Consider the following 25,563-nt stretch of genomic DNA (forward strand, 5'->3'; position numbering starts at 1 on the left):
TTAACCTTTGGAATCAAGTTTTTTGAAAGATACTCTTATCGTTGTTGTTGATAAGATTTTCATTCTATGTACCTACGTTGTTAATTTTGAATACTAAGTACCTACTTAATGTTTTAAGTAATTTTTTTGGAAGAAAATAATATTGCGACTATAAATTGAGATGTAATTTATCCTATCTTTCAGGTTGGATGAAACTGTACAGGGGTTGCAAATTTAATTAAAATCAGGAATTTTTTTTAGGAATCCATCGCGGACAAACAATGTAACAAGTAATTTACATTATTACTAGCTGTTGCCCGCGACTTCGTCCGCGTGGTTAAAAGAAATTGCGACTATAACTTGAGATTTAAACTATCCTACCTCTCAAGTTGGATCGAACTGCACATGGTGTGCAAATTTTATTATAATCGGTTTAGTGGTTTAGGAGTCCATTGAGGACAAACATTGTGACACGAGATTTATATATATTAAGATGATAATGTTTTATTCTTTTACTAGCTGTTGCCCGCGGGCCCACCTGCTAAAATGATTAAACAGGAACTTACAATTGGGATAAACTATCCCATGTGTTGATAAACATGTGGTGATAAACTGTCTACAAAGTTTCGTCTAAATGCGTTCAGTGATTTTAAGACGAATAAACATCGTCACATTCATACACAAACTTTAGCTTTTATAATATTAGTAGGATTTATTTTGTAGCGGGGGCTTACCCAAATCGCTTTACCTATTGTGTACATTTTATTAATTTCTCTAGCTACTCGGCAATTTACGGTTCTTTTCCCAAAACGTCACAGATAACTTGTATTGTGCTATATAAATGGCAATTGTTTTTATCTTATCATTTGGAACACAATTTAAAATACTAAAGTAATCATATTATTGGTAGTTAACCATTATAAACAGATATTCTGACACAACGGCACGTGCAGTGGCAGTCTTTTACTATCCGCGATAAGGCTCTTGTGTTAAAGTCAGGATAATTTTATTTATTCGTTATTTAATAGGTGGCCTATTTTTGGTGTTACATTACAATACGGTTTCTTATCTAGAAATTAATATTTTTCCGTTGAAGGCAAATATATTTGGAAAAATATAGGTAAATAGTATTTCGAAAATAATATGTCCCAGAGTTCTGATCTAGTATTTCAGTCCCTTTTTTTTTCTTGTTCTTCTTTAAGGGAGTTTTTCTTTCCCACGCATAAAAGCATAATGTCCGATATCACTTATTGTTCTATTTTATTACTTTTTACGAATATCGGGTTCTGTCCCGTAGGAGTGTACCCATTACCCTGGGTTTGTGGTAAAGAACAAAATTTATCGTAATTAAGACTCCCTTCTATATTTCAACTCGTGAATAAATTAATGAAACTAACTCAATACTTTCGAAGGACAATAAATGATTATCTTTAATGGGGAAGATATAAACTCAATAAAAAGCAATATAAAATCAAATAAAAAAAAATATATTTTAATTACTTAAGTGGTGACTGATATTATTTACATTAATACGTATAGTACACATAAGAAAATATACTTCTTTACACAATTAACTTAATATTTACTACTTTCTATAAGTGATGATGAATATAATAATTGTAGAGCTTATCTTTAATTAAATTATTTATAAAATTTAAGCATTTTATACAAACTTAAGGCACTGCTATCACAATACAATATTCCATAGGTACAAACTTAGAATAACGAGGTAGTTACAAAGAAAGATCGGTATTCATTAAATATACTTAACTAAAATATTTACATTAATTTATGGTAAGTAGATATTGCGAATATCCCCGTCGCTTTAACATTCTTAATTATATTATTAATTTAAGTACCCTATACATGGCGCGAAGCTGTAATATAACAATAAACTGTTCACATTCACGGAGGAACAAATAATATTCGTTGACATTTAATGTTTCTGTCATTTATGTCCAATAGAGCTATGCTGTAGTTGAGAATCAGCCTTCGCCGAGTAGAGCGCTGATGGTGAAGCTTTTGAGGCGGCGGCAGGGCGCGGGCGGGGGCGAGCGGGGCGCGGGGGCGGCGGGCGCGGGCAGCGGCGCCGGCCAGGGGAACCCGCCCGGCATGGCGCTGCCCCAGAGCCCCAAAGGCATGGGCATGTGCAGCGGCGGCAGGTACGCCAGCTCCGGAGGGTAAAAAGGCGCTGGAGGAGGAGTCACATTCTCAGGAGATACCACCGGCAAGCAAGGGGTAGGCGACTCCACTAAAGGAGGAGATCGTGGGGACGAAGACCGTAAGCTTCCTTCTTCGGAGCAAGAGGAGGCGGCGTCGGAGCAGGGCCGCTTGGGCTCGCTAGGCTCAGCGCTGGGCTCAGGGTTCCCCTCGCTGCCAGAGTCCGTGCTCTTCCTCTTACACTTTGACTGGCCACACGCGCGGAACCCTTTAGCAAACGGATTGTTGTCGATCTTCAGTTTTGTGATGCGGTCATTCTGTGGGCAAAGAAAATATCACATGAATAAATGCCATAAATAATATTATTGTGTCATCAATAGAGTGTTAGCCTTTTCATATCAAAATTTCATCTTTGACGCGTCACACGGAAATGCCCTTATCTGGATACGAGAATGCAATTTAAACATCCGTTTCCGCAAACATCCCGGCGTCACTAATAGCTTGTAAGGCATAATTGTTGCACATGTGGGCTTGACTTGGCGACAAGCCAATTAGCATGGCGTGTTCGCAGGTCCCAGCGTCGCCGCGACGTCGCCCGCCCGGTGCGCGACTGTTACGCCTCAAATATACTTGGCGCCCCCAGCAGCCGCCGTAAAAACAGTAAATGCTACCATCACATGTAACTCGATACAAACAGTTCACCTACGCATCAATACTTTACCTACAAGTGACGATGACAGTTTAAGCTGAGCTAACGTAACATTTCGTAATTGAAAAGGACGTTCGAAATTTGACATAATTTTTTTCGCGTCTAGCCCGAAAATGTGTTTGCAATCGAAAGGCGAAATTATCTAGCGAAATCCTGAACGCAAATAGTGAGTTAGAGATACGTGAAGTCACTTGTAAGGTTTGTTTACTCGACGTGATAAGGCGGCGCCGGCGGGAGCCCTGCACGGGCTGCACCAGATAAGGCCACCCCGCCGGAGCTGCGGAGTGCTAAAAGCCTGTTATTAGCAGAGCAAAGTGCATTTTTAAGTCGGCCGGTTAGCTAAACGTGCTGCTTGAGAGTAGCCAGGCGCCGCCCCCGCTCCGCCCTGTCGCCCGTGACGTCATCCCACAAACTTGCCGTCGCTTTTACTTTTTGCGTGACTATTTCACATATTGGCGACTGTCGCCAGTTTTTTTAAAGGTGTGTAATTAGGGTCTGAGTAAATTTGGTTTATTTATCTGTCAGATAGGCCAAAATTATCGGGTAGACACGCAAACATGCGATGACAAGTTAAAACGATGATGACGCGTTATTGAATTTACTTCGGCCAGTCCAAAGTTTGAGGATACCTTGTAATTTGACCGTATGGTTGAACATTGCCGTAATTGAATCGGTGTGCCACCTAGTTACGCTCTCGAATAAAGAGTCGGCGATAACAAAGGTGATTTCTAATTCGTTGATAATTCCCAACAACGGTAGAGCTGGCGAGCGGTGGCCTGTCGGGGGATAATGCGCAATGATATGCCGCCGGCTATTGTCAGCCAGCGGGTGCCGTTAGCTGGACAATTGTAGGATAATCCCACAAAGCTTCCGATGAAATGGACGCGAGAAAACTTTCGCGCCTCGTTGCAGTCAACATGAAGGTAGCCGCGCAGCAAAGAAAGCCGCTGGTTAATTATACCGGGGGATTATGCAAGGGATCGTCACGCTGTACTGAGCGCCAAAGCCAGTAGTTTGTGTTGGTTTACAAACGGCGGGGGGCTGTCTCTTTACCGACGTATAATAGCTTTTGGGACAGATTTAATAAATGGAATTAAAGTTTACCGTAACTCGATTGCCCAAAGCAGATGCCCCGAATTACATAGGTAAACGTGAAGCATATTATTTTATTCTCTTCTCGTGCCATTTATGTGGTACATGTGACTACAATCGTACACAATGGGCGATTCCGATGAAGTGGAATGCTCTATTGTTTTCTGCCGCTAAGTTATGTAGTCGGCTCTTATTCGGATTTACCGTTTCAATTGAACTGTTAAGCTTCTTCAGAGAACAACGGTAGTTCACAGGCTGTTGCACTTCCAAGAGACACCGAACAGTATCGTGCGTCACAAACGAGCTGCGAGAACAAAAGCCTCGAATTAGTCGACATTGTTTTGCTAAGAGTCTTCACACAATGACCGTTTGTCGCAATCTGGATTTTTTGCCGATGTAACTGGCACCAACGCATGTTCGTAAAAGCTTTGGCGCCTGTTGCGGAGAAAAAAAATGCCGACGTCAGTATCATGTGCGAATCGATGGCTTCTCAGAAACGTAGTACGTGTTCGTGGAAGTTGGGAGGTGCGATCGTATCATGTAAGGTATTCCCTCAGAATATTCAATATAAATTAAGTTACTATACCAGATTTAACACGAGTCTGCGCAGTTTGCGGGAGATAAGCTTTTTTCTGTCAATTTTGTAACGAGGATTTTATATTGTCTGATGACTGCGTTCTCGTAAAATAAACGAACGTTGATAGACGTAACATAGTTTTTTCCTCATTATTTAATCCAAACTAATATTTAAAATATTTTAGGTAACCAATACACAACTAATTTCAGCAGGCATTTACTCTTTTTGTATAATCTCGAATAGGTGCGTTTAACTTACGGACTTTAACATCCATCAATAAAATCTGACCATGTCTCATTAATATTTTACAAAATATACGGTTTAATCTAGAAGCATACTCCTTAAAAAATCTAAAATAACCTAAAAATCACCAACAAGACACATAACATACCTGGTAAGCAGTGACAGCGATGAATTCGGTCTCATTGAAGGAGAAGGAGGCGTGGGGCGCTCCCCAGGCAAGGGCGGCGGCGTCCCGCGCGCGCACCACCAGCACGCGAGGACGGTACTTATGCATGGAGGTTAGAACCATCTGGAACAACGAGATATTGGTTATTAAACTACTACATATATCTAGAAGGAAATAAATAAATTAAAACCTCTTTTTTATTATGAGATGATCTAAAGGGAAGCCCCCGATCCTTTTCAAATCCTTGATCCCCAAAACTTTAATCTAATTGAAATTATTTTCATGGTTCTGTATTGTTGTTCTCTACTGTGATCTTTTACAATTTATGCAGAGTGCTATCAGAAATTTCCGAAAAGTAAATAGAAGAAAAAGATATGACCGTCTGAAATTTGTCTTCATTTTTGTTTTATTTAGCAACTAAACAGAAAACAAGAAAAAAATGATTAGCAATTATTGCTTAACTGCAAAACCTTTATCAAAAATCAAGCGCCTAATGTTATCTTACAAGATATGTTTGAGTATCAAGTATTGTTATCATAGTTTATTTAGGCATTTGAATATTCTTTCTTCAATCTTTCTTTGATGAGTCATTTGTGATTTTAGCACATAAATGTTCTATGTAACTACAGATTACTATTACTAAAATATGTAACGGTTTAATCACGCGTATTTATTTATTGACCCTAGCTTTATACCCCCAAGTACTATTTAATCATTCGAGGCAGCAACAACATTACATAAAGAGAGTAAAAAGTAGAGTCAGCAAATGCGCAAATTCCTAATCTCTATCTGTTTGAACAAACAACCTCAGGGCTAAGGGCTAACTGTGTGGCGACAGGGTGGTGGCGTCGTGTCGGCCCGTCGCGTCGCAAGCGCCTTATCTCCCACTTGACGCGAATAACGCTACCTGCATGCCGCCACCTCTTGAAGCAATGCTATTACAGTTGTGAAAGAGTGACAACGCACTACAATATGTAGAGCGGCATCTCTCTTCCACTTACAACAGGCCTCCAGCGCAGGCGCCGCCGACAGCAACCACTTCAAGCGCAAAGGGGTTCGCACACTATTGTCTCAAGATTAATAAAATACTTAAAAGAAAGTATTGAAAATACAATAATGGTAAAAAGTGGCTACTTTCAATTGTTTATTTCTATTGTGTTTTTGTTAACTCACAATGTAAAAGATTAACTAAGTACAATACGTTGTTAACTACTAAACGGTCTTTTAAAGTGTTATAAAGAAATTGCAGAGATTAAAAAATAGAACCTTATTAGTTTTAATAAACTGGTGAAAGTCAATGTTAAAGAATCAGGCTGTTTACTTTGGTTCTAATCTTGAATTTTGAAACAAATTTAAAATTACCTTTGGCGCTTTGATTTGTATTGGAAAATCCATTGCTTTAGTTCATATAATCCTTCCAGTGTTCCGTTACAACTAAGAGCCTAACTTATTTTACAAAGTTAGGCTTTTAAACATCAGTCAATATACGACCATTCGTTTTAAAACATGTTATTTCCTTTTAGGTAAATACAGTCACCTACAACCAACTACAGACGAACCAATCCTTATACATTCTTTAACTCATCAAACAATTCAGACGCATTCGTCTTTATTTATTCCCACAAGGTTTCCAAGACAGACAGACAATACAAAGGCTTCGCCGCATTTCGGAAGCTCGTCGATCATAGCGACGTGTGTTCAATCAAAGAAGATAGAGCTTTCAGATAGGAGAGGTTTTTGCGATTTGACTGACGTTTGGAGAGTGATCATGATAATTGATAGGAAAGATTCGAAAGAATTATTTTATTCGATTGTACTGTTATTTCAACTTAAATTAGGTTTAATTCCCAGTTTCGTCTTGACGAGGACTATTAAATTTTCCTACAGTAGGACTGTTCTTCAAAAACGGCATTTATGAGGTAACTTTATGAGATTATTTTGTATTCAGGTATTTAAAAATACTATCGGGAAAATGTATGTTCTTATTACGCAATATGAAGAAAATAATATGCCTTTGTTTTCGATTACATTGGTAACTGAAGTCAAAAGCAAAATCAACTTTTAATATTACCAGCAAAGAACGAAATCACGGGAAATCTAGGGCACAATATTTAAATGTTAATTCAAAACCATGTCAGCATTCAACTACGAACCGTTTTAATATAGCTTAACCAAGTTTAAAATCTTTTTAAAACATTACAAAAGTTGATCGCCTTAGGAAATCGTGCGAGACGCAATTTACAAACAGTTAAATTGTATATAGAGACCACCTAGTGTTGTGAACGAGACATTATAAAAAAATGTAGAGTTCGATAGATAAATCATGTTATAATAGGTAGGTAGTGATGTCCAAATATCGATAGTAAGTAATGATTAGATCAGGGGCGGGTCCCATACCATTTATTGATTAAGCAAACAAAATTATTGGGGAAATCACTTAGTAAGATATTTATAGATATAAGTTTATATTTTCTACGTATACACAGATTGTCAGTTGAAGTTTTTATGATTTAATGTGTGTATGAAAACAACTCGTTTTTAAGGTTCATAATGTTTTCCTTGCGTGTTAGGAGCACTTAGGTATATAGCTAAAGAAAGAGTTAGCTTTTTTTTTCTAATTTTCAATTGCTGGCAATAGTGCGATAGTTGCCTAAAAAAACGAAGTTAATCATTGCATTTAGCCGTGAAATTAGACTTAAGCTAGAATTTTTAATATAGAATCACTAAATTAACTGCAAGTATAGATATAAGTATTTTTTGTCTTACTAAAAACTAAAATATTAAAATAAATAAAATAGAAACGGAACGGAATTGTCCAATTGCTTTTAATTACTTCTTCCAATTTCTTCTTTATGGTTAATTAGTTACAAAAGCGAACTAAAAACTTCATTCGTTATGATTGTTTCACTTATTCAATGTATAGACTTAATTCATATCCGTATTAAAAATCTTTAGCTGCTTTTTTCAAATATTTAACAGATCCACAGAGTATTTTATCAGATGTCACAGAAACACGTGTTTATTTCCCACTAATTAGTATCCGGGCTATCGGCGTGACATAGATAAGAGTTTCCGCACGGGTTCGAACCCCACACCGTCACCCATGCCTTCCGCGTCGCTACTCGATCCTTGTAACGATAACATTAATGTGTCGTAAAGACAGGCGAACACAAGTTTTTTTATATATTTCTTTGTCTGCACACAAAGTTATTAACTGATTCTATGATCAATTTACTTGATATTTTTACGTGTAATTAAATTAGATAAAATGCTAATTAAGTAAAGTTTAAACGTCTCAGTTTAGTTGAAATAGTTTATTAAATTGTCTATATTCAAATTGTAAGATTTCTTCAATATTGTTTTAAGAGGCTGCGATGAACAGCTTTTATAAACGCCGTTTATTTAATGTACAATTTATACTTTTTATCTTTATTGACTTAGACCTATATTAGCCACGAAAATTTACTTTACTGAGACTTAAAAATATTTCAATTTTCCCTTATTTCTCCATACCTGAACCCTTCACAGAAGATACTTAAGTATCGATTAATTGCGTGAGAATAATCTTTCTAAATCCCTAACGAACAATTTTCATCATTAGCTCTCACAGAAATCGCTAAAACATAATCCTTTCACTATAACAGCCTTTTTTGAGTTAATCCTTCTATATTCATGTATTTCACACGGCGTTGTCAGAAGTGCGTTTGTTAAAAAATTGCCAACAAAGGGTAAGGGTATAACGTATAATGGAGGTTTTTATCACAGGTGGTAAATCCTCAAGTGCACAGTGCACACCATCCGAGGATAGTTTCCACGCGAATGGCTCGGCTCCCAGTCTCAGTAGCAGCATTGTTAGGGTGCGTGCACAAAGACGCCGCCCCGCTGAAGCGTAGGCACGCACTCATGCGCACCCGCCCGCAGTTTTTGCTGCTACCCGTCATAATAATGTCTGTTATGATGCTACTTGATGTATGCTTGTTTTGATAACTCGACGTTGATGCGCGGCAGGTTAATTGAAACGTTTAGTTTCACATTCTAACCTTTTATCGCGAGATTCCTATAAAGTTTTATGTGAATTCTTACACGGACGAAACTAGTTTGTGTCAGTAAACATTGTAAAACGATCTTATCAGCTTGGATTTGAGTTACGAAACTTGAACAATCAAACATGGAACAGGCATCAAGAGCAGTCGTAAACCGTCACTCCGAGGCAGTTTCTACAAACAGTGAGTGCAAACATTGTATCAAATGCTTCAAGCTGGGGTGAAGCTGGCTCGTCATTAATCGAGGCGTCAACTGCTCTGTCCAAACACACCGCCCGAATAAAGGAGTACAGTTACTTGCCGCTACAAAGCCGCCATACAATGCCTTTCAGCGTATTTGTTCAAGTGACGAAATGCTTATAGACGTCTTTGTGCGCAAGCTCCCGCGGCGCGTAAGAACTCAAACCGGCCACCTCAAAACAAACTCTAACACAACACCTTAAGCTCGAAATTCATTTAAACATCCGCAGAAAACTATCTTTTTTACGTCATCGCAAAACGGGTTGTTTGTTTTCGATTCATATTTCAACACACATAAGGCTCAATTTTGTTTTATTAAAGTTTTTATGGGAAGTGGTTGCGCGGGAGGCGTTTCCTTTCAAAACAGGCGATACATGAGGCAGGGTCACGAGCGCGGGAATGTTCGATGAAGGCTGTATTGTAACTGTATTTAATATTGAAACTTTTTGTACGCAATTTACAATAGATCTGCGTTGTTCGCGTCATAGTTTTATTGGTTTGATGTTTTTGCTGATATTTACGAGTTTCATAATAGTGTACCTGAGAATCGTTTAAAACGTGGACTGTTATGTTTATGAGGTCATCCAACGTCTGGAGGCAATAACGCATGGAGAAATAATAAAGTCTAGAAAAACGCCGATTGTAGTAAGAACTCATTCGCTTAACTTACTATCAGGGAAGAAAATAAACATAACAAAACTATTTACATACGTATCTGCTAATTGGTCGTATTTTTAAAAACAATAGTATCTTTGGCGGTAATTACGACACATTCCTGGATGCCAAAGCTGCAAATCATCACCTTCCTTATCAAGAGGCACTGGAACGTCGCGATAGTGTTTTGTCAACGCAGTGCACCTTGTGGTAAAAGTAGCTCTATATGTGTAGAGTTCTTAAACTTTGCGTGATGCGAAGACCTTTACGATAAGATAGTCTCGGTCAGCATTTTGGGCTTGATCACGAACAATGGGGATACTGAGATAAGTATAAATGATTCGTAAAAGAAAATAATGTATATATTCGATAAATAATGAGGTACGTGTTTACTTTGTTATACATATTCTTGCATCCGCAATTTATTTCTAAAACCGCAAAATGAGGGGAGTTTATTTAGAAGTCTTAGAAAGTGGTAACAGATGGAAAATGAGGTGCTAAAGGTGTCAAAACAGGGTGAGGTAATTAATATTGCTGCTAAATTTTTAAACGTTACACTATTGTTACCAAAAACTTTGCTAAAGATGCCAGTTAAATCCGTTATTAATACGTGTTGTAATTAAATACGTGTCAATGTATGGTTGTGACAAATAAAGGCAACTTATAAATCCAATTATTTTGCAAAAACAATAGGTAATCACTCTTATATCGATTTCCCACGATTAATGTCTTTTTAATTAAAAGAGGTTATTCAACGAGTAAATTGTCGTGTTGATACGTGCAGGCTTTGTAATGATCCGTCTGGGGATTAAATAAGACGAGTTTACCTAAGCCGTTCTTTTTGTTTACAAAAGGCTAACACTTGTATTGAAATTATACGTAAAGTATTCATCGGAAGAATGTGTAAATAAATTTTTAATACAATTTCGTAATTTGATGCATGGATGCATGTAAATATTTTTTCTTAAAACTGTACCTAACTATTTGGTCGATTGGTGAATAAATATTTCTGTGTCTACAAAACGGTTGAATAAACATATATTTTATATTTGAACTATTGAATGCTCGTAAACTGAAAACCAAAAGTCCAATGCACAAATAAGATCTATGTACTTTGGACACTCCTGGTAGCTTTCCTCATTACTAAGTAACCGCAACTAGTGCTAGATATATCAAAAATACTACTACTTACATGTCCCTGTGCATCCATAGTATTATTCGTCAGCTTGAGTTTACTGAAAGACACGGGGTTCGCAGTCCAGTGATGTCCGGGGGCTGGAGAGTCGGGGTGCAGCATGAGCCGGCGAGGGCTCTGCGGCTCCGCGCCCCCGGCCGGGGCCCACGCGCCGCCCGCCCAGCGCCAGCGCCGCCGCCCCACCAGGGCCAGCTCGAGCAGCACGCAGTACTCCTCGCGAGGATCGAGACCTCCGAGGGATATGCGGAGAGAGGGAAACATGCGTCTGTGAACAAAAGAGATATTGTTATAAGTATAAATAAGGAATACATTATTTTACTTGAAGATTTTTGTTTGTGAGACGTAGAATTTATTAGGCTGTAAATTAAAGGCAAATATTTGTCGTTCGTAATCATAAAATGACTAAACAGTATTTGCTCGTTAGAGAATTGAGGAATGAAAATCTTATTAAAAATGTTGAGCGATTTGCAAGATCGAGAATGTATTTACGTTTATAATAATGAGATTGCTACTATGCAAAACATTTCACAGATTTACAAAAATCAGACCACCATCGATCGACATTCCGACACAAACTCAAAAACCACAGAACTGGGAACACAAACTATGATAATAAAAAGTGAAGTGTCCGCGCCCCAGCAGTAGCATTCCAAAACTTATCAGCTTTATAAAACCGTGATAGGACCAATGTGTTAGTGAAGAGAGCTTTTGGCACCCGTTTGTTTCACTATAAAGAGTGTCATAAACGCTGATGATGGCGCCGGCGCCGGCTTTATCAAACCAAACGGGACCGGACCTCCGACACATAGTGATCCTTAATGTAATTATGTCGAACTAATATAATGTGCCGCGGCGGTGGGTAATCTAACGGACAGATGTGGAAGGTAAATTAGTCATTTTCGAAAGTGTAAATTGATTCTGTTAGAAGCTATTCCGAAATCAAAGTTGTTTTTGTTTTTGTAGCGATTTTTTTGTTTTTAGTTGTGTCCTTTAGTTGCATACACATATATCAAGTAAGGCCTTAGGCGTTAGCGGTCAAATCTATTTATCTTAATGATAAAATCGTTCGGGACTAGGAGTGGATTTCCATTTTGTTTTATTCACTTTGCTAAAAAAATGTGTTGAATGAAAACAAATCCATTTCCAAAACCTTCACCACACATTAAATAACATTTCCTTAATAGAATATCTCCGGAAAATATTTCAAAACAAACCATTACAAAACCTTATTTGCGTATCAAACGAAAGGTATGCCATCAGTCATAATAGTCCGTGTTATCAGTGGCCGGCGAGGGTCCGGCAATGCAGGGGGTGAGGCAAGCTGGCCGGCATGGGGGGGGGGGGGCTACAGCGTCCGGGAGGCACTAATGCAGCCTGCAGATAACGCGCCGACAGAAGCTCAATTAACAACAAACTAAATTAGCCTCCATTTAAAGTTTACGATCGTCGCTACCGCCTTACGTGAGCGACATCGGTACAGACAACACAGCAACTTAGTCTTAACATTAAGTTTTACTATGGAACGAGAATTAACTTTAATATGCTCTTCAATTACAATTACAATTTTATATTCCATATTTTTTGCACAACGCCATCTAGTGTCAAACTAAGCAAAACTTATGAATGTTTAAACTTACGAATTACAACCTCAAACCAGAATTACTATTTTTATCTAGCGCTCCTATTTTAACGATATGCATTTTATGCGCACATAAAATGTTTACCAATGTTAATGTACCATATAATGTGTATCGGATATTGTAAGCGGTTCGTCCACCGACGCATCTGCCCACACACCTGACATGGAATATCATTGTAAATCATTCAGATTTGATGTCTTCAATGATGAGACGAAATCGAGATCTCGTCGAGATACGCTTTGATTCATAGTCAGTTATTTGCTAATTTATTACATAGTTAGATATTAAACATCAGTTTAGATTACAATTTTTATAAAAAAAATCTTCGTGTTTTTCTGAACTTGGGATTTAAACGATCAATAAGAATACCCGTTGTCGTCAATATTTTATTTTCACATAATAAAATAGTCTCAAGAGTTTGAATACTCCTAATACAATAATTACAAGCTGAATACTAATATGTTTGGAAGGCCCTCGAGCCGTGTTGACTCGGGTCCTTACATGCAGCATGACAAGACAGAACAAACACAAATATGTGTTCACAATACTCGGGTGTCGCTGTTGACCGTACGTTGACAAATCCCTTCACTCGGCTACCGTTCGTAAGACGGCGTTATCAGCCGCGGTCCACTTATCGAGCCGTTTGAAAGCCCCGCGCGCCGACAAAGAGGTGACGATCCACGCACAAAATATCATGAAAAATTTGCCGCTTCAACGCACTATCTACAACACACTCTCCAAACTAACAAAACAAACGACGACGCGAACGCGCCATTTAACATTGATATTATTGACGACTTAAATCAGGATTCGTGTCAGGCCTTTTATTTTAAGTGTTTTATGTTATGGAATTCTGTTTACGATACAGTTTAAACGAGAATGCAAATGAAATAAAGATACTATAAAAACCGGGCCGCCATAAAAGCCTCAAGAGGACGCTAAGCCGCGGCTTCGGCGGTGGGAAGGGACTTAGAGAACACAATGGGACCACCAGAATCGTGTTGAATAAACTTTAGAGTAGGTCGTAAATCGGTAACAACTTGCCAATTGCCGCACGGAGGCGCTAACTGCGCCCAGAAACTGTCATATCCGCTCTAGCATCCGCACTCGAAGTGTTCTAGCCGAGCGATTCGTTGCGGATTGTTTAGTGGCCGCTCGCCGCCGCACATAACACTAATGTGCCGCTTGAGATAACCCTCGCATGACTTACTAAACGCTCGCCTCGTAAACGACTCCTCTGTGAACTTTAATGTCCTGATCTGTTTTACGTCGACACTAACCTACCCCTCTCGACGGCCAGTTATCTTTACTGCTAATTTCATTAGTTTTTTATCGTCAAGTTCAATGTTACGAAGCGGGCGACAGTCGTTAACGCACAGACGACACGTTGTTCTGGTCATGTGTGCTGCGAGCTACTCAGCTCAGCAGTAACTCGTAGGATAAACAAGTTTCGAGTGTACAATACTCGTGTTGTGTATCCCGGCTCTAACCCGCGCTTATTAACGCTCGTACGAGAAGTCCGGCCGGTTTTTTCGTCCGCCCAGATGTGGGCCTGGGTAAACACCTCCGCCATTGTCTGGCCACATAAAAAATCATACACCTGGAAGTGTCAAATTGTTCACTCGGACTGTGAGAGCGGCCCGTGTGAATCCCGCGCTCGCCTCTACATATGTACACAAATATTTGAGGTAAACGTTCGTGAACGACGCTATCCTCGAGCTTAAGGTTTATCCGACTTCCAAATCATCAAAACACGATTATCTACAATCTGCATCGAAATTATATTTGGCTGCTGAGTGTTTTCGTACGTTCAAGGGTGTTTTTTTCCTTCATACTTCCAAGAAATCGCCATATACCAAGCATACAACCTAACACCTAAGTATACTAAATGACACACAAGTTAGTCTCCACTTTTTTTATTTTGTGCAATAGAGGTTTTTTCTGACTAAATATAATTCACCTTCCATAATAGCATAATTATATGTAAATTATCTTAATGGCTCGGCATCGTGATAGGTAGTTGACGTGCGTCCAGATAATGTAGGTACTTTAACTGCTAAAAACCTTTTACTGGGCGATTATAAAAGCGTAAACGGCAGCTACGACGCAATCGCCGTAATGACCAGTGTGTGTGTTCCTACAAACACATGTCTGGCCGCTCGTGACACTCTTGCGCAACTAGTGAACCACAAATTGAGGGCCGCGCATGCGCAGCGCACGCTCATTGTTATCCCACTAAGTGGGCTGTTAAGACGGAACCAAACTCCGTGAATCAGCAATAACGCTCACCAACAACACATTAGGGGCGGTCAGGATGTAACAGTTAATGCGTAACATCGATTCTCACCGGAAAGAATCCTGTCGTAAGAATCGAGAACATTTTATTGTTTGCTCAAAAATTCACAAATATTTTCAATGTCATCACAAAAAACTGTTCCCGCACCACTCCCATATGCTACGGGCGCTCGCCTCCGCAAACCAAACAAACTACACTTATAAAGAAATACAAAGTAACAAAACAAATAAACCAATTTGGGTACAACCACAAAAAAGCCACGGAATCATCGTCGGAGATGTAACGACGTATTAGCATATTGATGGCCACCGACTATCTGTCCTCCTTTGTTTAAAATCAGCGACAGCGCCTTCAATCATAAAGATCGTTTTCAAAAAAAGATTTATTTTATTGGCTAGTTTTTGCCGAGGGCTGCAGGTGGGAACAAAAAACCATGCACCGGCCACAGCGGCTACCCTGCTCATCCACCCTTGTTTTATAGCAAAATTGATACAGCCCTCGACTGCTGCACCGTTATAGCTAATAATTATCAGTTTTATGTCTGACATTTGCTTTTATTGACTTTGAATGAATCAGTTGGTGCGTGACAAGCTTACGTCACCTTTTGTTAAAATGAATGTTTAATTTAATTAATGTGACGGGGATATCAGATGTTGTCTGTGTAATAGGTGTACGATAGGAATATTTCAATTGGTTATCTAGGAGTAGCGGCGGCTCGCTGGGCGGGGAGGGGCGGCGCATGCGCACAAGGCTCGCCCGCGGCGCGCACCTGCGCGACATGTTTATGCGCATCTCGTCGCCAAATTTACAGCCACTCTGGACAAGGATGCCGTCCTTGCGGAAATTAAAAATGTTTAATCACCATATCGGCACCCTTTTGCCCAAGAGTCGCCAACCGCCATAGCTTCAATAGCACCCATTTCGCTTAACTGCACCGTTCGCAGATTGTAAACGTATCTTGAAAGGGTACCGCCTCAATTAATATCCGATCTTACGCCAGTCGACGATTGGTTTTATTACCGCATAAGTAAATGAATTCGCGGCCTGTTTTTATCTCAGTGTGTTTATTTATACATTGATAATGCTGCGGTAACAATTTTCGCTATAGAAGTTATTCGTAATTTTATCGTGCTATGTCATGTTGGTCTCGTTACTTTTTACAACGTCGCATATCAGCCGGTCTGATGTTATCGTAATGAAGTTTCTTAGATGCAATATTGTATGTTACTGCAAAATCATAAAATGTGCAAGAAAATTACTTTCATACATTAACTAGTATTTTAACTTCTACTAGTATTAATTTTACAGCATACCTTCACAACAGAAAATAATTAAGAAAATGTTAATCAAAGTCTTTAAAAAAATAAATAATGTATACAATCATCGTAATTAACAGAAAGGGAATTAAAGAACCACAATATTTGGACCCAATCGTGGCATAAACACCTCGTGGAATACGTTTCCGAAAAAAAGCTCAAATTTCAAATGAATATGGATGTCGTTACGGTGAAAGTACGGAATTAATTCAGCACCTTTTTGGGCGCCGGCGCCGCGGCATTCGCGCGTGGCACAAAGCTTGTTGCTCGTAAATTGCGAATGGAAGGGCCGACAAACGCGCGGTAATTTAGTTGACAGTGGGTACAGGCGGGCGACGCCGGCCGACCGGGACCGCCAGCCCGCGGCCCTGCACAAAGCTTATCTACCCGCCGCATCTAGAGCCTATTATGAGCCTGACGCCGAGCTCAACACAACAGATCGTTAAGATTACGTTTCGCCAATACACAGTTTGGTAATTCATGCCGAATAAACGATTAAAGAATTCGCCGACAATTAAAAATTAATTAGAGTTATAATACCGACCAAAAAACCGTATAAATAACTTCGTGGACTGTTCGAAGCATGGAACGGTCCGTTGTTGGACAATGTTTTTGCCTCATCGTATTCGAGTACAAACTAATTTGGAAACGCATTTAACAAAGTGAGCTAGTCGTCAAACTGAAACAAAACCAAATCGAGAATTAATGAGAACCATTCGATTGCATTACACGTGGAGCTTAATTGTCCGATCAACAGTTCTCGAGTTGTGTCCTCTTAGCCGTTTAAGATGCGTTCGTCGTGTCCAAGAAATAAGGTTTGAATTAGTCTAAATCTAATATGTTGTGAAGCGCCCCCAGTCCAGTGGCGATCGCTCGTTAGCTCCCGAGCCGGCATAAATCACACCGTTTTATGAGAACTCCCAATTTTTTAACATTTTGAGTTAATGAAATGCGAGCGCAGTATGGGACCCGACTAGCGACATTAAAAAGGACAACCCAAAAGGACGGACAGTTTCTAATTATAATCCTGTCAAACTTGTGATATAAGCAAGAATTGATGATCACCACAAACGCGGTGATTTCTATCTAAGATAATAGCGATCTGTTGATAGTAGCTGTTGAATTTTAATATTTGTCATATTTTTTTATTTGTTTAAACGAAGATAACCCCTGCGATGAAAGCTCGTAAAACTACCATTGGGTACCTTGTTAATTTGCTTGTAATGTTCAGCGAAGCGCCCGATGTCAATGTTAAAAATATGACGAAAGGTATCCATTCTACAGACAACCACCCACTAACTATGCAATCAGGTAGGAACAAGCCTCGACCAACAAGATATTATGTATTGCAACTAATTTGCAGTGGTTAGCAAGAATAACAAGAACCATTAACCGCAAGTACAATAAGGGAACACGGTAGTTGCAGTCAAACGAGCAGCGATCAATCAAGCACAGGATCTGCGCCCATCGTACCGTGATGCCGCGATCACTGGAACCAACGAATAACTACCATATTTCATAGTAGTAGAGTTCATTATCTCTTAAAGGAAGTAACGGAGAATGGCGCCAGTATTTTAGGATTTTCGAAGAAGCGAAGGGGTTAGGCTGCGAATTAAAGTTGCGCACACGCATGGAGGCACGGAGGGGGGATCACTAGCGCCGACAAAGATGCCGCCGCACGCGAGCTGCCCGATTCACAATTAAGCCCGCGTGTGTTAATTGATATTAATTCTGTGTAGATGGTACAAGCTGGGAACGGCTCGCGTATCAGTTCAAGTCATTATCTGTATAACTGTCCGCGATCTGCAACCCATTATGTTCTAGGCGGCTTTGATTGGATGTGACGTCAACCTATGCTGTTAGTTCGATTGATGAATCATGTTCAGCAAATAATAACAAATACTCATTCAAGTATCGAAAGAAACGTTTCTACTTTCTCAAATGCACGTATCCAATCTAGATAAGTAATTACCACCCGGTAAGACATCGATGAGGTTCTCTATCGTTCCATTAAAGGATAACATTGTAGCATGTCTTGGGTTTGGTCCTTTTACGCCGATCTCGCTAATCGCTCCCATAAGATCCACATGGCAGTCGTGTATGTACCGGGAATCGCGCCAAGGCTGGCGTAATGTGTCGGGTTCAAACGCGCCGCGGCCGCGTCATCAACGCAATTAGTGGGCGTTGCGACATCCAGCACACTATTGACATTGAACCCTCGTTACATATTTCACAGAATGTGTTTTGATGTCGCCTCATCGTCACGTCTCAACTAATATGTGCGGACTTTAATCTCAAACGCATTGCTCGTCGCTAATTGCGATGCATGCAGTCGTATTCAATTCTCATGTACTGTATCATGAACAAGCATTTTTCTGCGAAGACTATAATTGATAATGATGCTGCAGTTAAGTATCTGCGAGCTAGCAATTACAGCTACTTTCATTGTAATGAAATGCGGGAAAATGCTGTTAGAACCACTGAATCAAGTACATATAGAAGAAATTTTAACGATGAGTTACTCAGTGAACTCAGATTAAAAATGAGAGTAATAATTTGTTTTGTACAAGTGTATTTGACGTGCCCATGTTATTTTTTATAAAATTATTGCATCAGTTTATCTAATTGGTTAAAAAAGTGAGATCTAATTGCAGTCTCCATTCAAGTTTTACTGCTTCACGTGAACTATCGTAAGATCTTAACGCTATTATGTATTCTTGTCAACTTTCGTGTCCAGATCCGTCATGTTCTCACAGCGTCCTCTTAGACGCCGCAGCGACACATTTATTCGTGAGTCGTGCGTCTGTCTGCACCCAGTCGCCCATTGCGCTTATCTGGGGTTTCGGTAGCGGTCGCCGTGCGCGATACACATCGGCGCGTGATGTCGCAATGCCTGCCCGATGCTATCGGCGCACGAGCGCGCGGGTGGCTCGCCCCTCCGGCCCTCCGGCCTCAGACCCTCACTTCACGGTGTCGCACCTCCGTTAAACCAGTTTATACTTCATGATATACTCACCAATCAATATTACTCTCGAATATCTATTCTCGAATTGAACATGTACTTGCGCGCAATGTGATTAAAATGATTTCGTCTAAAAACATTCGACACGCAGCAAGAGATATGTCTAATTCCCGAACATGATATCTCACCGACACGCATTATTGTAAATCAACATTCTTAAAAACGTGATCACACGGCTCGTTAGCGACAAATCTTGCGTGAAATGTAACAAATTCATATTCATCACAACATTTTTTCTGGCCGCTACCATTGTACGTGGGTTCCCATGTTTTTACGACCACGTTATGATAAACGACGCACCCCGAACTACCATTGGGTTATAATCACCGCGAGTTCTGGGAGATGCATTATGGGCACGTAGGAGCGAGCACGTAGCAAGTACTGCATGGTTTCATGTCCTCGATGAAGATGTGATCTACAATCATTGTACAACAGCATCTAATGAAAGCGATCAAACAAGGAGCTGTTATATCAAGTTACAATGTATATATCGGCTGTTTGTCTACCCAAAAAACCAGTCAACACAATGTAAGGACCTAATAAAACATAATGGCGTATCGGAACACACGATTACTTTTTTCTGCATCAAAGAAGTCATCAAAAGAATGCGACTTGTCTCCTCTGCTCACGTTACAATTTGTTGGGGAGCAGAGCTTAGTCCGACTCCGTGAGAATAATTCCCGAGTTCCGAGTAACATGGGTTAAACGCTTGTATCGGAAGATACCGATCTAACCCGAGCTGCCCGTTGGCGCCATAAAAACAAAACATCTTCAACACGACCACTTTCTTCCCTAAATTATTCGTGGAATTTACGACGTTTCAACCGACAAAAATGTTATAACCTAATGAGAAATTATCATCAGAGCCGCTGTCTGTCGTCCGGCAAAAAACGAATCATGTGCCGCTCCACGATGATGCCCGGACGCATATTTTTTATGTTCTAAATTCGAATTATCGTTTTCGTGTTTGTTTTTTACCTCGATCGTCGATTGTTTTAGGTTGTGTCGGGACAAAAAGGCGCGGGAGCCGGCAATGACTGTGCCATTCCGTTGATCGCTCAACTTTGGGCTCGTTCAACGACGTGTGGGAGTTCTCGAGAAGGACGAGGTACAATGACTTTACACTTCAGGAACTAGCCTTCTACGCGGACGTTATGCCAGCAATGTATAGTGCGTTTAGGAAAATGTGAAGATTGGTGAGTAGAGTGTTCCCTGGAGATATTGCGATATGATCGGTCGGAGGCGCCGCCTATTCGGCGCGTGCTTCAGATTCCTGCTCCTTCTCCATAGAATTACCCATTACATACAATGACAGACCATTTTTACTGCGACATTTTTTCAAAGATTTCATCTAAGCCTTCATTACTGTAAACGCTATGTTAAAAGTGTACAAACAAGTTGTTTTATGAGTTAAAGGGTCCCAATCAATTTCGTAATTGCATTTCACATTGAAAAAGTAATAGTTTTGACGTTTAGGAACATTTAATCGACACCTGGGCTTTCCAACAATAATGTTAGAAGAACTAATTGTATCCCTCGTTTATCACAATGTTAATGGATGATGGATCGAAAATTATGGTATATTTTTTCTAATGGAGAAATTGTTATGAGGTAGTTGTTATTGTTCGCACTGGAACTGGACACGTATATTGTATGTACAAAATATAAGTATCATATGAGACAGTCATGTTTGCATTAGACCGAGCTACTGATGTCAGCATAGTACAGGTCGGGGCAAAGGTTTTTCAAATTTCGGAGCTAACTGATCGGACCTTCATTAATTACCGTCTGACATACGGTAACCACCCGCTGTTCTGGCAGTCTAAAACAAAGAGGCATTATGTCAATGCTGTTGGAGCGCAGCGCTAGCAGTCGCGATATCTCTTAATCTGGCACGTCGATGCACTGTTAGGTGAATAAGTAACTTCAAGTGGCGCAGGAGTGACGAGTGGAGTGCGGAGCGCTCGGAAGACGGGTACTGTCATAATCTGATTATTAGTGGTGCGTGGTGGGGGCGGGGCGCGCGGCGGGCGGCCGGCGCGCCGCATGCGGTCGGCGCCCGCGCAGCGCGACAGGGACGCAGCACCGCGCAGGCGACAAACGACCCGTGGTAAAACAAAAGGAATGTTGCCGGCGACGCTTTGAGGCGCCGGCGCCGCTCCCCGCGCAACCTAATCACCCATTTTAATTACGACACAGATCGAATCAATTAATCGGTATTTCTGTTAAAACAAGCGACGGAATAAGCTTACGCTCGTTTGTTAGATATGATTTCTGAACGTAGATTTGAGATGTGATTAGAGTTTTATCTCGTAAAAGTCAGCGGTAAACGTCAATTACCAGCGTAATTCACATCGAAGGTTCATCGAGAGCGATGCGGATGTGGACGGGTGTGTCGGAGCTAGCGCTGCACGCCGCGCTGGTGCCTGCTCGGTGCCGGGCTTCGGAGTGTGCGCAGACGTTTTTAATTATAACTTATGATTTTTTCAAGCGAATTTGGGCGCGCCCTTCCCGTCGAATAACACAAGAATAAATAACGAGTTTTTGTGTTGTGTGTTTGTTTTTAAAATGGCGGGAGGTCCGCGCGACGACACGCGAGCGATGCGCGCCGGCCGCCGGCGGCCGCTGCCCGACTCGCCCATTTGTCATATTTCGGTTTTGAGAAAAAATAAATAACCTACTCTATTCCGACCAGTGTTTGTTTGTACAACGATTATTGAGGGTTAAGTATTATCTCTTAACATGCAGTGGAACAGATGGAACGTGTCTACGATAACATTTGTATACAGTTTATTATTGTATTAAGCGCGAGACGGATTACATGTGGGCCGGCTGATCACATGAGCTGCTTGCTCGATATTAGGGTTTTGTATTCGATCATTAGACAAGTATATTGCGATAATTACTTTAAGCTAACATCTTGTATAGTTTCATTAGTAATGGGTTATAAAAACAAAACGTAAACCGGATAAGAACGATAAGTGAGTACATAGAGACGCTTTTCTTCCCTATGTAGTAAACATGGTAGGAGTTCAAACAGGTGGTAAGATAGAGATGGCTGTTACTACAAATCCAAAGTTAACACATAAAGCAAGCGATGGCCGCCGAGCCTGGCAGGTGTTAACTCCGACTACACACGCCGCCCGGCCCCGCTTGCACAAACGAACCGCCCAAATCCACTGTTTGCGTAACCAATTTACCCACCAAACTCAAGCTCACCCTGTGAACGTAATTACAGTAAGACTTATTTGGAAAACAGCCAAGAACACCGGCTAACACTGTTTGAACATCAACTAAAAGCATCGACGACATTGTTACCAGTTCTTAGTGCGATAGACAGCGCGTAGAATAACTCAATTACGTAGTGCGCACGCACGCACCACGGCTAGTACTCAATACGAGAAATGCATGAAATATTTTTGACCCATTTCGATTCGTATGGCGCCAGGGTCGGCGCCGGCGCGCCCCCGGCCTCTCTCACGCGGCATCGTTAATACAAAACAAACAAAAGTGACCTCTAGACGGGCGCGGCCAGCTAAGCTAACGAGATTCACCAACCGCTGAATAAAGCGGTAAATTATCGGAATGTTAGCCGGGCGGCGGCGCGCGGTGGTCTGCGCTGGCGGCCGCGCCAAAAAAACGTGTAGGAGATGACAGGAGCACAGATGAACCAGGCTAATTACCGGCCAGGGCAAAAACCGGGACAGTGCGCAGGCGCGCCGCTACAGCCATCGCGCACGACAGCTATTCGTTTGCGAGAAGCGTCTAGTTTTTGCCGGTCACTTTAACAAGAGAGTGGTCGACGACGCGATGCGGTCCTCGGACGCTAATTACACGCCATTAATTACGGAATATTTTCATTTTTAATTCCGCCAAAAGTCGAACGGACGTGATGCTCATTATTGATCGAACTTTCTTTTGGCGGCGCGGCGCGGCTATGGTGGTCGGTCTCGTTGTTTACGGCGAAACAATTTCACAACCAAATTGTTATTAATATCTGAATACAATTAATTTCAAACGAGTCAATTCATCAGTCGACTTTTGCTGTTGAATATCATAAGTAATTGAGCCTGTGTTGCGTATGAGTGTTTGGAGTTTCGAAGCGCTGGACGAGTGTTACGGTTCGCCCCGGGGCTGCCATCTGCTAATAACGTGATGCGGCGCGTAATGAGCTAGGCGCGGGCGCGGCGCGGAGCGAGGCGCGCGGAGCGAAGCCGCGGAGCGAGGCCGCCTCGTGGTGGGTCGCGGCTCTCGCTCGCAGGAAGGGCGGAGGCGCCGAGATCGCGACGACTGTGTAATTTCTTCACTGCTCGCACCCACATTATCGATCACGAAAAAAATATAATTGTAGGGGTACCGTCGTAAAGCAAACAAGCTTATAATAAGGTGTAATTTGTGCTCGGCCATTTAGAGAAATGCACAAATTGCCGAGGCAGCTGTTTGTTTTGTCTATGATGGAGGTCCGGCCCCGTCTCCCAAATTATCCGTTAACAAGCCTCGCGTCAGATTCAGCAGTCCTAATGGGTTTTCGTTAAGTTTTTGTTATTATTTTGTAATTTATTACGAGTAATAAGTTTTTGTGTATTGGATTCTCGGATTCCGACAGCTGCACCGTTTAATTGAGTTGATAGTATGGCGAAGTGTTTTTCTTAAGTTAAGTTAAGTGTATATTCTAAATATCGCTGGGCGCCGAGGTCGCGCTGTCGCCGTGTCCCCGGCGCACGCGCAGGGCGGGCGGCAAGCGCTGCCTTCCGTGAAACATCGATAATGGCGCGGACAGGTGCAAATGCTACAATTAAATACCGATACGGAGTATTACTATCGAAAAACTGACAGTTTGACATCTGTAATATTCGCTAATTTCATGTCGAATATACATAAAAAGATATATGATGGCAAAGCGACTGCCTGCAACATCCTAAACGCTACAACAAATAATACCAATCGATCGAGTTGACGTGTACACTTTGTAATTTTAAAACATCAATCATATAATTTAATTTAACCGGTCGCTAAGTGAAACATACGCCAAGAGCCTTACAATTGAGTAAATTTAACAGGATTTATGTATTCATAATCACTCGTGGCCCGGGGCAGCACTGATGGCGGTGTACAATCATTTCGGATCTCCTTTCTCGTAGTTACATGAACGTCAACGTGAAAGTTTAAACGTGAGGTGTTATTCAATTTAGATACAGTTATTCTTCAAAAAGTTTTTCTTTCTGTTTTGGAAGCAAATTTCATACTGAACGGACAACGCTACGACGATATTTTGGTCTTTTGAACAGTCATCTTTAAAAACTTGTGAAGCTGAGCCTGTATATTTATGATTATTACATTTCACACTATATTTAAGTTCAATGTCTATTTTTTAACGAGAAAGAATACTCGTCTATTGCAAAAAAATATAATTTGTTACATTCTAATAGATTCTCCTTTCTAAATTCTGCGTGCCTCTCATCGTCCACAAAGACTTCATAATTTAATATGACCTTTTAAGACCATTTTGGAACGAGTATGTCTCGTGGTGTCTTCGGCATTCACACCACTCCTAGTCGTAGGTGATTTTATACAGCCTTCTTACAAGTAAATATTTTTCCAAATCGAATCACTAGTTTCGACGCTTCTTCCTTTAAAACAAACATACAAAAACTCTCTCTAACTTCACATATAACACGTTTTAGGCAGTTATAGTTTATTAACTAATACATATGTATAAGCGACTCACCGTCCTCCCTTAGTGATGATCATTTCAGTGCCGATGTCGTGAAAGCGCCGCCAGAGGTCGCCGTTGAGCAGGCGAGCTTCGCACGCCGGCGGCTCTGCGTCCGCGCCCACGCGGTGTTCTGGAGGACATACAGACTTTATTACACACTTATATAATATATTGTTATATAGATAAACCTACATTTATAAAAGTGAAGTCTAGTACCTATAAATCTACATTTATAAAAGTGAAGTCTTCATCAAGAAGACCTGCAATAGCCCTAGCTATCCACAGGGATATTGCGAAAATCGATGGATACATTTTCAGAGAGCTACGCATTGAGAAAAAATAAATGATAAAACGATATTATATCATTTCTCGTGGTCTAGTTGTGACGATATCTTATTCCTTACAAAAATAACTAAGGTGCCGCAATCACGCCAAATGAGTACCATAATTTCTAATTCACGACAAGTTATAAATTTTTCACTACTCAATTTCTTTTAAAATCAAGAATCGATTGG

At 40.8% G+C, this 25,563-nt stretch overlaps 1 protein-coding gene across 1 annotated transcript in view; it reads right to left on the minus strand.

Moving 5' to 3' along the window:
* Positions 1-1,445: 1,445 nt before the first annotated feature.
* Positions 1,446-25,563, minus strand: part of LOC113491769 (T-box transcription factor mls-1-like) — a 28,369-nt gene continuing 4,251 nt past the window's right edge. The window contains exons 2-5 of the mRNA XM_026868932.1: positions 25,061-25,178; positions 11,056-11,323; positions 4,909-5,049; positions 1,446-2,456 (exon numbers count right to left, since the gene is read on the minus strand). Coding sequence (XP_026724733.1) covers positions 1,965-2,456; positions 4,909-5,049; positions 11,056-11,323; positions 25,061-25,178 — 1,019 coding nt within the window. The 3' untranslated portion in view covers positions 1,446-1,964. The remainder of the gene's footprint in view (positions 2,457-4,908; positions 5,050-11,055; positions 11,324-25,060; positions 25,179-25,563) is intronic.

This window comes from Trichoplusia ni, chromosome 3, assembly GCF_003590095.1.
Source record: "Trichoplusia ni isolate ovarian cell line Hi5 chromosome 3, tn1, whole genome shotgun sequence".
In the NCBI taxonomy this organism is placed as follows: domain Eukaryota; kingdom Metazoa; phylum Arthropoda; class Insecta; order Lepidoptera; family Noctuidae; genus Trichoplusia; species Trichoplusia ni.